Here is a 14,548-nt window from a genome sequence, read left to right as displayed (position 1 = left end):
GTTTTGTAACATAGTCGAAATATTTAAATTGTCTTGTTTTAATGAAAAAATATGCTGTAACAGTTGTAAATGTGTTTAAGTAATACAAATAATTTATTATATAAATAAAACACGAGTGTTACTTTAATCCACAAATTTGGAATACCCAGTGACCGGTTTCATCGCATTCGCGACATCTTCAAGACTGGTATAATTGAGTAGTGGTATTCGAGACTGGTATATCTTTAATAAAGATACCAGTCTCGAAGATGTCGCGAAAGCAATAAAACCGGTTACTGGATATTACAAATTTGTGGATTAAAGTATCACTCGTGTTTTATTTATATAATAAATTACAATGAACTTCCATCAAGAATTTTCCCTTACAAACTTAAAAAATAATACAAATAACTAGCCGCTTTTTAATTTCGATAGGTACGGGGGTAAATACATACATCTTAAATTTCGTGTATATTTGCATGAATACCCAGACTGAAAGGGTAAATAACAAATCCAAACATATGGAAAACTCAGGTAGGAATTATGTTATGTATAATGTATGACATATTGTTTTGCGCAGGCTCCGCGCTTCGGTCCTAATTGGCCGCCACAAGCACGTGACCGTCACGTGACGCGCGCGTGCCGCCATTTTATTGTTGTCATGCGCCGTTTCAATAAATATCTTATCATTATATTCTCCGAGTAAGTTCAACTTTTAACCGCCAAAACACCGACTCATTTTCGACGCATTATCGGACGGTTATTGTTGAATTGGTAACGGAGGTTTAGGTCATTATTACGTTATTTTTTACCGCGTTGGTTAATTGACAGGTTCAGATTTTTGTGATTTATTGAAAAACAGTAACAAACGAATGAGGGTAAACACAAATAAAAAGGATTTTTGATTTATTTTATTGCTACCTACGATAAAAAATATCTATAATAAAAAAAGTGTTGTTTTCTGGTATTTATGATGTAACGCGAGTCTAAATGTACAAGAAGATATAAGACTTGATAGATCTCTCTTGTTTATTTAAATGATCAAGTTGCATTTTTCGTAATCTTCAAATGAATATTTTCACATTATACTTTAAAGTAAAATTTGTATAAATATGCTGGATTTTCATACTTTTTTATTTATTTATTTATTATTTACATACAATATTACATTTTAGTTATTTTTAAATATTTTTAAAATTATTTTTTTTTACAGGACTCACCAAGCCAATGAATATGGCTTGTCGGTAAAGATCCTTTACAATTAATCATATTATAGTCCTACATGGTTTTATAATAATAATTACTACTAACTTAGATATAGGGAGCGAAAAAAAGTACATGTAATTTATGCTTTCAAAAAAAATATTTAGAAGATGAAAAAAAAAAGCAAAAAATAAGTGAATGATAACGCAATTTTAAGATAAAAAATAAATAAATATAGAACCGGAGTACCAAAATTTTAAACATAAGTGTGTACATATTTAATAGGCACAAAGCATTTTATTAAAAATATTCTTTATTAACATATCCATATCTATATCTATCTGTATGTAAGTCTATATCTATATATCATCCTCATCCATATCCATACAAAAAATATTTATCCTTACTATGCGAAGAATAACTATTCGAATGAAAGTGATGCCAATACCACAATACTGCCGTCATAAGAAAGAAGGACGCATCTAACATTTTTTTCGAAAATGAGTTAAATACATATTCGGAATCAGGAAAAAAATACGCATGTACCAAAAATACATCTATCTTCCTAAAATAACCACAACCCTATTATTTTCACTAATAAATGAGACTAAACTGCAGAAAGTCTCGAAGATTACTAAATATAAACGGCTGTTCTGACTTATATAATTTTAATTTCTTTTTTTTTTTTTCAAACTATTTTAAACAATCTACAATACCTAGAATATGCGACCAATATAACAATATATTTACCAAGGCTGATATTTTTTGTGACAATGTATGTAAATTTAGGTCAAAAATTATAGAAATTTTGAGTGAAACAGACATTTAACATTATTATTATTTAAATATATTTTCATTTCGTTTCTTTTACATTTATTATATTGAACATAATTTAAATTATTGTATTAAGTGTAAACAATTTTTTTGGTGTGTGCATGAGTTTCTTACTCTAATATACAAAGAAATTGGCAATATATGTGTACATACTGTTTGTTTACCTAATAAAATAAATAAATAAAGACTGATTAAAATACTTATTTTTTCTTCTATTCCGTTTTTAAAAACATCTGAAATGAATGTACCTACTCGTTTTCAATTAAATTTAAGATCTGCTAGTAATTTCGAAGTAAATTGATTATTAGGTCGGCGTTACTAGTTTGAAAAACAGTAAATAGCCAGTAACGTCTATTTTATTTAGTTGAGTAGAATCAATTGACATATTAACACAAAAAAAAGATGTTTACTTAAATACTAAATAAAAAGGGCGTTTCTAGCTAGAAACACCTTTTCATTGAAGTTTAACATATTTTCTTTAACTTTTTTTAACTAAAAACAAGATGAAAATGTTAATTTTTAAATATATAACGTAGAATTTATTAAAAGAAATATATATATTCCGTTAGGACAAACTAATAATACATACTGTCGCATAATAATATACTTAATTTTTGTAGTATTTTTCACACAGCGAATTTTTCAATCTCCGAGTTACAAAATATTTATTTTCTCCGTTTTTTGTTTTATGTAGAAACGTCCTCCTTTCTTACGACGGCAGAATAAATCTGTTTTCTTTTTTAAGAAAGAGCACGAGAATAAAACACATAACAAAGAAGACAGGGACGCGTTCTGTGGCTGGTGTTTGTGTGAAAGAGACAAACACAAAGGAAGAAATTCATTCAATCGGTCGGTTATTGGCAGTAGACGAGACGTTACGCTAGTTATATGACCGGCGTATTTATGGTTTTTTATTTATCTTGCTATAACAGGCCTAAATTATAACACAATTTTTATAAATTATAGAAAATGAATTATTTAACAGTATGACAATGTTTTTTTTTTAAATACACAAACTTCAAAATATTCTGCCTTTTGCGTGTGGTAACACGATGTTACATCACCGCATGTAAAGGAATTTAGTAGCGTTGCTTTTTAAGAGTTAAATCATTTAAAAAATTTTTTAGTATTTCAAAACAATACTACTTTAAATATAATATAACAAAGGTTGGCGTATTTGTTTACCTTGTTTAGAGGTTCCACATTTTATTTCTGGGTCGGTTTTAAAAGTAGTTTTATACTGAAATATTTTTATATCCCTGGATTGGCACCTAAAACGTATGATTGATCACCTTACTGTGATGGAGAGTACTTGAGAGAAGGTGATAAAGAAGTCTAGGCAACTACAGGGCTTATGACCTGTCATAGGCTGGTTAAAGTAGCCATTTTACACAATCATAAATTAAGTGAAGTCAAAAGAACCCAACAAAATATAAACACTCGTTCAGCAACACAAATTGACTGTATTCTCCCATTTGTATCAACCGCCTTTGGTAAAAAGCAATACAATGTAATTGCTCCAAAAATGTTTAATGATTTATTGCCAAATATATGACTCAAAATGTAAAACAAATTTTAAAATAAAAATAACTGCATTTTTGATTTGAACTGATTTGACTGAAAAATATATGTCAATCAAAAAACGTAGTACTTTATATAATTGGAACACATGTTATTTATATTTTTATGTATTTCATTGCTTTATATTTGTTTTATTATAAATTATACCATATTATTTATATTTAAGTTACGTGTATTCTTGGCACATATATATACTTTATATTTGTATAATAATGATATTTAATTTCTTACATTTGATTAGCTAGGTATTTATAATTAAGTAGTTTTAGTTTTTATTTTTTGTTTTATTGTTTTATTAGTATAGGACTACTTATGCTCTAAAGATAGAAAATCTCCATCTTAGAACATGCTGTGCCGTGTTAGATGGAGACTATTATAAACAGAGAACACTCCGTTTTCATTTTACATTAATTGGTTTTATATAGATTCCCTGTTATTAAATATGTTCGTTATTTTTTTCCAATAAATTCATAAATAAAAATAAATAAATAAAGTAAAATAAACTCCAGGGCTCGCGCACGGCCGGGCGCGGGCGCGGGCGTTATTATAATGGAATAACAGTTGAGTAAGTTATTTTCACGGTACAACTGGTTGATACGGATTTAACCCGTAAGAGGGCCGGTTGGTGCAGGAAGGCAGGGGTACGCCACTGTTCGGATAGAGGGGATTGCGGTAATTGTTATCGTAGCACAATACAATCGGGGTAAGTAAAATATTTTTTTCTTGCGGAGTAGGCAGGGGCGCAAAACATTTTTCCCCTTTTAGTGGCCTTCAAAAAATATTTATCAAAGATTCGCACATGATACGAAAGCTAATTAATTGAAAATAACAGCTGCTTTTTTATGGGCATATAAGGCGTGCACAGATTAACTTAAATAAAACTACATTATGTTTTTTAACGACAAGGCGTACTGTAAATGAAAAACGAATTTTATACAGTTTTGTGATAGAGAAATATTTGAAGAAAGGATAGGAACATGGAATGGATACCTACCTTTAATATGATGTTAATGGTCTTTAATTTCGGGCACTGGATGACAAAATGAACCATATGTAACAATGTTTTCCACGACGCGCGACGAATCCAAGAACTTTTTATCCGATTTTATGTGAAGTGAAAAATGTTGTATTGTTTTTGTTCTAAATCCGAATCTTCTAATTTTGCATTTGTTATATCTTGATGTTAGGTAGGTACCATAAGGATAGGTCAAAGGAAGGATGGGAAAGAAAGGTAATCGGCCAGGAATAGTATCTATAAATGCTATTATTTACTAAACAATGTTATACATATTAAAAGATAAAGAATGTTAAAACAGATAGTCAATTTGGAAGGAGAGAGAGAGGAAAACCAAGAAAAGAAAAGGAATAAAATATGTATTTTTAAGAACAAAAATACAGGAAGGTCAGGATTCTAAAGATATATAGTAATATAAACACTCGTTCAGCAATACAAACTAACTGTATTGTCCCATTTGTATCAACCGTCTTTGGTAAAAAGCAATATAATGTAATTACTCCAAAAATATTTGATGATTTATTGCCAAATATAAAAGACTCAAAATGTAAAACAAATTTTAAAATAAAAATAACTGCACATATAAATAGTTTAGCGACAGATTTTTTTGAAAAATATATGTAGATCATAAAACGTAGTACTTTATATAATTGGTACACATATTATTTATATTTTTATGTATTTCATTACTTTATATTTGTTTTTTTATTACATATTATACTGTATTATTTATGTTTAAGTAACATGTTTTCTTAGCACATATATATACTTTATATTTGAATAATAACGATGTTAAATTTCTAACATTTGATTAGCAAGGCATTTATAATTAAGTAGTTTTAGTTTTTTTTTGTTTCGTTATTGTTGTATTAGTATAGAACTACTTATGTTCTAAAAGATAAAAAATCTCCATCTTAGAAAAGGCCTAGCCATGTTAGATGGAGAGTATCATAAACAGAGAACACTCCGTTTTCATTTTCTATTCATTAGTTTTATATAGGTTCCCTGTTATTAAATATGTAAACTAATTTTTATGCAATAAATGTATAAAATAAATGAATAAATTCTTCAGGCTTTTCTTGGAGGTGGCTAGAGAAGGTGAATTTTTTAAATGAACGGGTAGCACATTCCAAAGTCTAGCACCTTGAACAGAAAAAGAATAGCTGAAAAATGATGTGCTATGTCGAGAAATGGAAAGTTTTCTCTCCTGAGAAGAGCGAAGTGAAAGACCACGATCAAAAAGGTGAATGAAATTTTCAGCAAGATATTTTGGAACGCAATGGTTGTAAATAATATTATAAATAAGAGAGAGAGAGAGGTTGAAAGTTTCTGCGCTGATAAAAACGAAGCCACTTGAGTTTGGCAAAAGGGTAAAACATGGTTATACTTTTTGAGATTGAAAATTAAGCGGATGCTTTGATTTTGAAAACGCTTCAGGCGATCTATGAGTTTCATATTGCCGTCAAGACAGCAAATATTAGCATAGCACACTGAAGACAGTAAAGTAGACTTGGACAGTTTTTTTTTGTTCTGGCTGGAAGAAATTTCTGAAATCTTTTCAGTGACGGAAGGATGCAATAAAACTTTTTCCCAACCTCAAGATTTTGTTTGGAGGTATCCGTTCTTGCCTTCATTCCGTATGTAGTTATTGGCTATTGGCTAGATTTTGTTTGGTCGAGATTTTGTTCTGGAGGTATCCGTTCTTGCCTTAATTCCGTATGTAGCTATTGGCCTCACACGTGTTTTGTAAATTCAGACCTTACTGTTGAGTCTTATGTATTACTCTACCAGTCCCAGTCAGTGAAGAATTCCTTTCCCTCTTTTCTCAATCCAATGAAATGCATATTATGTACTTTTGGAACACCTTCTTTCAGCACACAGATGATAAGGCTACCAAATTACAGAGAGCTCCTTCAGGCAGCTTTTCTCGTTTTTTTCTGTGTATGTGGGCTCTGCCAAGGAGGCTTAAGTCCTCAAACGTGGTGTGCGGTATTTGGTGGGAAAGCTGTTTGTTACTCCATACGGGATCTCTGAGACACCAAGACATCGAAGCAACTTTATTAATTTGTTTAAGAGAGGAATTTCATACATCTCCCTTGCTACTTATGTCAACTCCTAAGTATTTAAGACAACATATTTTAACTTTTATTAAGAAAAAATCATCATCCTTCCCTTTCCGCACGTAGTGATGCATAGGACACTGTTTTGGTACACCAACCGCAGTGAATATTTTTTCCATCAATGTAAGATGATAAGTAATCTTATTCGTGTTAGCTTTATAGAAGTTTTCTTTTACGTGTACGTATATTGTTTAGAAATGTTTGTTAGATATACGTTAATATTCATTTATTATGTTTGTACTATTTAAAGACAAAAATAAAGTATAACGCGTCAGGTGCCAATTTATGGACTATGAAATATTATAATATAATGTGGCGAGTAATACCAACAGCCGTGAGGTTGACAGGACTGAACTCCCATTTGGCCCGCAACGCGTAGTCCACTGCAACGTCAGCTCGGACGAGATATTAAGCGGCGTGTATCGGAAGATCGCACCGCATTTCATCTTGCCATTTTATGTCGCCTGCCCACAGCTCTCCGCCAGTGTTTGCTATTGTAAATTCCTTCTGTACAATACTGTAGGATACGTAAATCAAAAAAGATACAAATGTACATAAAAAAAAACGATAAATAGATATCCTTTGAGTTTTTTTCCTCATATACTCGTATATTCAAAATTATATAAATTCTAATTAATAAATAACTATAACAGTGTAAGGCACTCTCCAAGCAAAAGATTTAATCTCCTTTTTTTAAGAGTTACAGTTATAACATTTACTAGATGTATAAAGGTAGATTTCTATTAGAATAAAAAGACTTGAACTGAACTTGAAAAACTGAAAATATATTGATAAATAAAAAAAATATTCGTCGATAAAATTCAACACGCATACTTCGTTTTTTTAATATTTCTTCTACAAAAAAATGTATGCGTGTTATACACGACACCTCGCCGTGCATACAGTTGAACTGTAGATAGGAGGTGGCTTGGAGCTGCTATTTGACCGGCTATCGGGTGATAGCTTTCTTCAGGCTTCAGTTTTCTTCTTCAGAAGGGCAGGCGGCGACATCAGAGGCGGAGAGGGCGTAGATATAATAAAAACGCAGTCTTGGTTATACACTATACACACTTTATTCAATAAAAATACAGAGGTTCTATCAAGTAATTTGTACCGTGCCGCAGTCGGGCACGGTACGAGACAGCATACATAAGCCGCAAGGGAGAGCGAGAAGGGGTCGGACTTTCCCGGCTTACGCCGTAGCACGCTCTCCTATTGGCTGGACAATTTCAGATATTGTTTTTACACGTATGCTTATAAGATAAAATAACTCCCTCGAGATGAGTTTTACATGTAAAGGGAGTATGTAGGCCTCTTCCCCGTATCTTATTTAATGTAGAAATGATACAGGGAAAGGTCCCACATACTGAGAAAAAGGGTGACATGAGTTTTAGAGGATTTGACAGGGTCTGATTCCCCGCAATCTGATACAAATATGTGGCTAGGGTCTCGATATCCTAACTTCTGCCCCTGCGAGTGACATAATTAACCGTCTTTATTTTAGGGGCAGCTAGTTAGATTACAAATCGAGACTCCTAGCCGAAAATAAACATAAAAACATGATATACAAATATTAACCTAAAAACACTGGCACCGCACACTCTCGTCCGAGCGCCATTCGTCGCCCTAGCGGCCACTCGGGAAGCTTCAGTCGTGGCCGGGGGTTCGACCGTCTCTCCGCGGTCATTCCGTCCATTTTCCCCGTGCAGCTACCATCTCCGCCTGGGCGCCCGCAAAAGGGCCGCTCGGCTTGGTGTCGGTGCCTAACGTTTGGCGCTCGTTCGCCGCGTCACAGGCCGTGTTGTACGTTGTATTATCGCACGCGCGGCGATGTCCGATACACTCCCCCCGGTGTCGCGCAGTCGGCACCTGCTGGTCCCGCATCGGGCCTCGCCGCCGCGTGGCGCTGTCTTCCGGGCGCTGTCATCAGTGGGGCGTAGCAGGACCGCGATCTTGACCGTGGGTCTTGTGTACTCGCCCGTGGAGGTCCGCACCCTGACGGCTCGCACCTGGCCGTCCTTCCCGGGCATGGTTCCCGTGACGACTCCCCGTGGCCATTGGTTCCGTGGCATCGCGGGATCGGTGATCACTACCACGTCTCCAACTTGCAGGGGAGTGGCCGCGATGCGCCATTTCTGACGTCCGCCCAGGCCTGGCAGGTACTCGCGCATCCATCGGCGCCAGAAAGCATCCGCCATCTTCTGGGCTATGCGCCATTGTTTGCGCAAACACACGTTCTCCGGCGCTTCGCTGTAGTCCGCGAGGCAAGGCATGCCCCCGGATGACCCAATTAAAAAGTGATTCGGAGTTAAAGGAGCTCCGTCACGAGGGTCTACTGTCACGTGCGTCAGCGGACGGCTGTTGACCGAGAATTCAGCCTCGGCTAGCGCCGTCCGTAACGTCTCTTCTCTAGGCGCTTGCTCTCTCAGTATAGCAAACAGCGCCCTCTTAATGGAACGAACTAATCGTTCCCATGCCCCTCCCATGTGCGGGGATGAAGGAGGGATAAACTTCCACTCAATCTTCATAGTGCTCATTTCATCTAGCACTTTCTTGTCCTCGGCTACGTCTCGGAAGGCAGCGGCCATCTCTTTATCGGCCCCGCGAAAATTTGTCCCGTTGTCAGAGTACAAGACAGACGGGTGTCCTCTTCTGGCGGCCATCCGCCGGATGGCTTGGATCGTCGAGTCGGTGCTCAGTGACGTCACCAACTCAATGTGTACGGCCCTGGTTGTGAGACACGTAAACAAGGCCCCGTACCTCTTCTCTTTGCGCCGTCCCATGGTCACGTGTAGCGGTCCAAACAGATCCACTCCGCAATGCGTGAAGGCGCGCATGTGATGTGCCAATCTCGCCGGCGGAAGACGTCCCATCAAAGGCGGTTGCGGTCGCGCACGATCGTTCTTACACTTCTGGCAGTTAGCTACAATCCATCGAAGCTTTGTGCGTATTCTCATCACGTAGAAATCTTGACGCACATCTGCCATAGTCCTCTCAGTGCTTCCGTGATAGCACATCTCATGCCGGTGTCTCAGCATCAGTTGTACGTACAGCTGCGCGGCGTCCAATATTATCGGGAATCCAATATTTTCCCGTACGCCGCTGGCCGCGTATAACCGCGTTCCCATCCTCACCAGTCCGGTGTCGTCTAGCCGGGGCGTGAGGGCATGCAGGCGGCTGCCTCTGGGTAGCGACTCCCCCGCTTTAGGGCTGTTATGTCGCTGCCAAAGGCGTCGTTTTGCGTTCGCCTGATCCACAATCGCTCAGCGGCTATACACTCCTTTGCGGTTAGGTATTTTCCCACGCATTCTGGGGCGGCACGGCGGCATCGATTCACAAACCGCAGGCACCATGCCGTGGCACGTATAAGCCGTCTCCACGAGCTAAACCGTGCGGCGTCTGGCAGCGCCGCTTGTAACGCGGTGACTATGCGTTCGGCGCGCTTTGCTTCCATGACGGCGATGTCGGGCTGCAGGCCGCGTCCCTTGTGATGCGGCCATTCGCTCTCCTCCCCAGTCAGGAAGGCCGGTCCCCCGAACCAGGCTCCCTGAGGTGTAAGATCAGGCGCGTTGAGGTCCCTGGTGGCAGCATCCGCGGGATTCATCTTAGTCGGAACCCACCGCCACTCTTTCGGGTGAGATAACTCATCTATCTCCCCGAGGCGATGGGCCACGAACGGCGAGAACGCACGGCTGTCGTTTCGTACCCAGCACAGTACTGTCGCCGAGTCCGTCCAATAGACTGTCCTCCCCACAGTGACGTCACTCTCCCGCTTGATGGTGTCTGCCAGTCTCACGGCCATTAGCGCCGCTTGCAGCTCCAGTCGAGGTATTGATAGAGCTCGCAAGGGGCTAACTTTAGCTTTACTGCCCACGAACCGTACATGTCTATTACGGTCCGTCTTTTCCACAAAATACGCTACTGCGCACCCCGCCAGTTCGGAGGCATCGCAGAATACGTGTAGTTCCACCCGACTGGTGCGATTTTCTATACACCGCCGGGGTATAGAGCTCTCTGTGCGCTCCACACAGGCTCTCCATTCGGCCCATTTTTCTTGATGGGTCGGCAGGATGACGTCATCCCATCCTATTCCCGATCGCCATACTGCTTGTAATAATATTTTCGGGCGTACCGTAACACACCCTAGAAAACCGAGCGGATCGAATATGCTCATTACCGCGCTCAGTAATTGTCTTTTAGTGGGCCACTCATGTGCGCTTAACGCTATTGTCTTATTAAATTGAAACACAAATCGATCACTGACTGGGTCCCATTTAACACCGAGTACTCGCTCCAAGTACTCACTACCGTTCACTATTATCTCGCGAGCGTCCGTGGCGCGCAAATTATCCGCGGTGGTACGTAGCACTTCACCGTCATTTGAGGACCAATTCGTCAATTGGAATCCTCCCCGTCTTAATATTTCACTTGTTTGATCTCTTAACTGAATAGCTTGTTCCGTAGTATCCACCGCGGCAAGATAATCGTCCATATAAAATTTGTTTTCCACTGCGCGCGCCGCCTCCGGGAATTCACTCGCGTTTACACAGGCTAACTTATTTTTCACATATTGCGCACTTGTCGGTGAGCACGCGGCGCCAAAGGTCATCGAGGTCATCACCATTGTTTTAATCTCGGCGTCGGGTCGCTCCCTCCACAAAAACATCTGAGCTCCTTGATCGGCGGGGCGGATTTTTATCCGTAGAAACATATCTTTTATGTCCGCCGCAAGCGCTATGCGGCCTTCTCTGAAGCGTAATATGTTACCCCATAGCGAGGTCAGCATGTCAGGGCCGGTGAGTAGTTTGTCGTTCAACGAAACTCCACGGCATCGGCTGGCCGCGTCGAAGACGACTCGCAGCTTTCCCGGCTTGTTCACATTTACTACGCCGAAATGGGCTAAGTACCACTTCCGCGGGAAACGAGCGATCTCTATCGGCGTAACTTCCCGGGCGTAATCCTTCTCGATGTACTCCTTAATTTTCGCGCAATATGCCGCCTTGTAGCTCGGGTCCTTGGCCATCTTGTTCTCGACAGATTTCAGTCTGTTTACTGCGCACTGTCGATTGTCCGGTAACCATATGTTGTCTTCTTTCCATAGAAGACCCGTCTCCCACTGACCGGTTGGCGTTGGTCTGGTGGTTTTCTGTAGAATTTCCATAGCGCGCGTGTCTGTGCTGTTAACACGTGGCCTAGGTTTGACGCCCATAGCGTCCACCGCGTAATTGAGGCGCATTAACTCGTCCATGCGATCCTCTACGCTAGCACTCGTCAGTGTGAGTGTTTTGCTGGCTTTGTTCTGCTTATGATTCACGCATCCGTGCGTGATCCATCCCAGCGACGTCAGAGAGCGTAAGTATCTCCCTTTCTCGTTGACTTTCCTAGTCACGATTAAATGAGCGTTGTCCTGCCCAATTAATATTTTCGGTAGCACTTCTTTCATACCGTTTCCCTCCGGAATGCACTGGCGCGGGAGATTTAGACTCGTCATTGTGTTCCCGACGAGCGGGTATCCATTCCCACTTGGCCCACGAATAGTCACTGTGACGCGTCGCGACGCCTTATCCTCGGAACACATATCACTCGCACCATGAATCGTTATCCCGCGCACTCGTCCGGGCGCACCGACACTGTCCGCCAGTTCGGAGTCTATTAAAGTCACATTGGAGCCCTCGTCTAACAGGGCGTAAACGTCGGCACCGTCATTGGGGCCGGTCACGTTCACTTTTATCACTTTGAGCAATACCGGTTGAACTTTTTCGCAGGTGCTCATCACTACATTATCGCGGCCTTCTCGTCGCTGTCCATGTAGTGTCCTATGATGCGTATAGCGACACTCTTCTATACCGCACTTCTTAGCCGCCGGGCATTTACCGGCTAAATGTTTATGCCTCAGACACGAGAAACATAAACCCTTTTCGCGAACAATTTCCCATCGGCCCGCTACCGATTTCGCTAAAAACTCGCGACACTTTTCACTTTTGTGCGGGCGATTGCACACTCCGCACTCGTCCCTTGTCTCGGTTGGCGCGGACACTGTATACACATTGTTCTTTGTTTTCTTTTTGGGAAAAAACGACCCCGCGTCCATTCCACCGGCGCTCATTGACGTCTGAGCGATCTCGCTAAGCCAGCAAGAAAATTCCTTCACGGTGGCGCGTTCGTCTCTGTCCCTCGGTAAGGTGTACCACCACAGAGCCCGCATCGCTAGCGGGATCTTGGCCACCATCTCGTTCAGTAGCTGCGGTGATGATAGGCAGCTCGAGTTCCTCGTCCGCTCCAGAGTGGCGACCATGTTCCTCAGGGCCACGGATAACTCAACTATCCCGGTTGAGTTGGGGCTCTCCACTATGGCGGGTAGGCGGCGCGCTTTCTCCAGCATGTGCGCCGTCACAATCTCCTCGTGGCCGAACTGCAGTTCCAGGGTTTCCATGATGAGGTCCGTATTCTGAGGATCCACCATCAGGGAGGAAACCGCCTCCTTGGCGGCCCCTCTCAGCGCACGTTGTAGTCGGAGCAGGTTTTCCGGCGTCGTCAGCCGGCAGACTTCCGTAGACCTCGTATATTGGGCCTTGAAGGCAGGCCATTCCAGTGGGTCTCCTTCGAAGGCGGGCAATTCCTTTGCCGTAGATTGGCGCGCCAACAGCGCCTCCATTTTTCCATCGTCGCCATCGTGTGATCGTGGGCTCCCCATTGATCCTCCACGTAGCGCGGTGGCCATCTCGGTGATCGCCGCAGCCATCTGCGCGATCGGGTCCGAAGAGCGGCGTACCCAGTCTCCGGTTTGTCTCTCTGCCACCCCAGCTCGTCCGCTGGGGCCCGCATCTGCCCTAGGAGATTCCATTGGGGGTCCAGGTGCGGTCGGTGTCTTCTCAGAGCGCCTCAGGGCGGCGCGCAGTTTCGCAACTTCAGCCTGCAGAAGTTCGACGGTGTCCTCCTCGGAAACCTCCTGTGACGACGCCTCGGTACCCGTCACCGTGGATACGACGTCGGCAGGGGGGGTGACATCAGAGGTTTTCTCGGCGGAGCCTTTTCCAGAGCGAAGTGAAGGCGTCATCTTCCACTGGGATGTGGCGTCCGTATAGCAGCTCCGATCCGGTGAAACGAAGGACCACAACTATATACACGACACCTCGCCGTGCATACAGTTGAACTGTAGATAGGAGGTGGCTTGGAGCTGCTATTTGACCGGCTATCGGGTGATAGCTTTCTTCAGGCTTCAGTTTTCTTCTTCAGAAGGGCAGGCGGCGACATCAGAGGCGGAGAGGGCGTAGATATAATAAAAACGCAGTCTTGGTTATACACTATACACACTTTATTCAATAAAAATACAGAGGTTCTATCAAGTAATTTGTACCGTGCCGCAGTCGGGCACGGTACGAGACAGCATACATAAGCCGCAAGGGAGAGCGAGAAGGGGTCGGACTTTCCCGGCTTACGCCGTAGCACGCTCTCCTATTGGCTGGACAATTTCAGATATTGTTTTTACACGTATGCTTATAAGATAAAATAACTCCCTCGAGATGAGTTTTACATGTAAAGGGAGTATGTAGGCCTCTTCCCCGTATCTTATTTAATGTAGAAATGATACAGGGAAAGGTCCCACATACTGAGAAAAAGGGTGACATGAGTTTTAGAGGATTTGACAGGGTCTGATTCCCCGCAATCTGATACAAATATGTGGCTAGGGTCTCGATATCCTAACTTCTGCCCCTGCGAGTGACATAATTAACCGTCTTTATTTTAGGGGCAGCTAGTTAGATTACAAATCGAGACTCCTAGCCGAAAATAAACATAAAAACATGATATACAAATA

At 41.5% G+C, this 14,548-nt stretch overlaps 2 protein-coding genes across 2 annotated transcripts; both read right to left on the bottom strand.

Moving 5' to 3' along the window:
* Positions 1-8,554: 8,554 nt before the first annotated feature.
* LOC148274192 (uncharacterized) lies at positions 8,555-9,860 on the bottom strand (the record flags this gene model as incomplete). Its single annotated transcript, XM_088237469.1, has 1 exon — positions 8,555-9,860. A coding segment is annotated over exon 1 (1,306 nt), but the record flags the coding sequence as incomplete, so codon positions are not given.
* Positions 9,861-9,880: 20 nt separating this feature from the next.
* Positions 9,881-13,789, bottom strand: LOC148274191 (uncharacterized). The gene is made up of 2 exons (XM_088237467.1): positions 11,500-13,789; positions 9,881-10,818 (listed from the first exon to the last, which is right to left on the bottom strand). Exons 1-2 carry the CDS (start codon positions 13,787-13,789, stop codon positions 9,881-9,883), a joined length of 3,228 nt encoding a protein of 1,075 aa, XP_088093593.1.
* Between the last annotated feature and the right edge of the window lie 759 nt (positions 13,790-14,548).

Source organism: Micrasema longulum, unplaced genomic scaffold, assembly GCF_059751315.1.
Source record: "Micrasema longulum isolate JH-2025_06_02 unplaced genomic scaffold, ASM5975131v1 h1tg001729l, whole genome shotgun sequence".
Lineage (NCBI taxonomy): Eukaryota > Metazoa > Arthropoda > Insecta > Trichoptera > Brachycentridae > Micrasema > Micrasema longulum.
This window is presented reverse-complemented; position numbering and strand designations above follow the sequence as displayed.

Coding starts and splice junctions, on each gene's coding strand:
- LOC148274191 (XM_088237467.1), bottom strand. CDS start 13,789: ATGACGCCTTCACTTCGCTCTGGAAAAGGCTCCGCCGAGAAAACCTCT. Junction 10,819..11,499: donor CATGCTGACCTCGCTATGGG/GTAACATATTAC, acceptor GATCGGGAATAG/GATGGGATGACGTCATCCTG.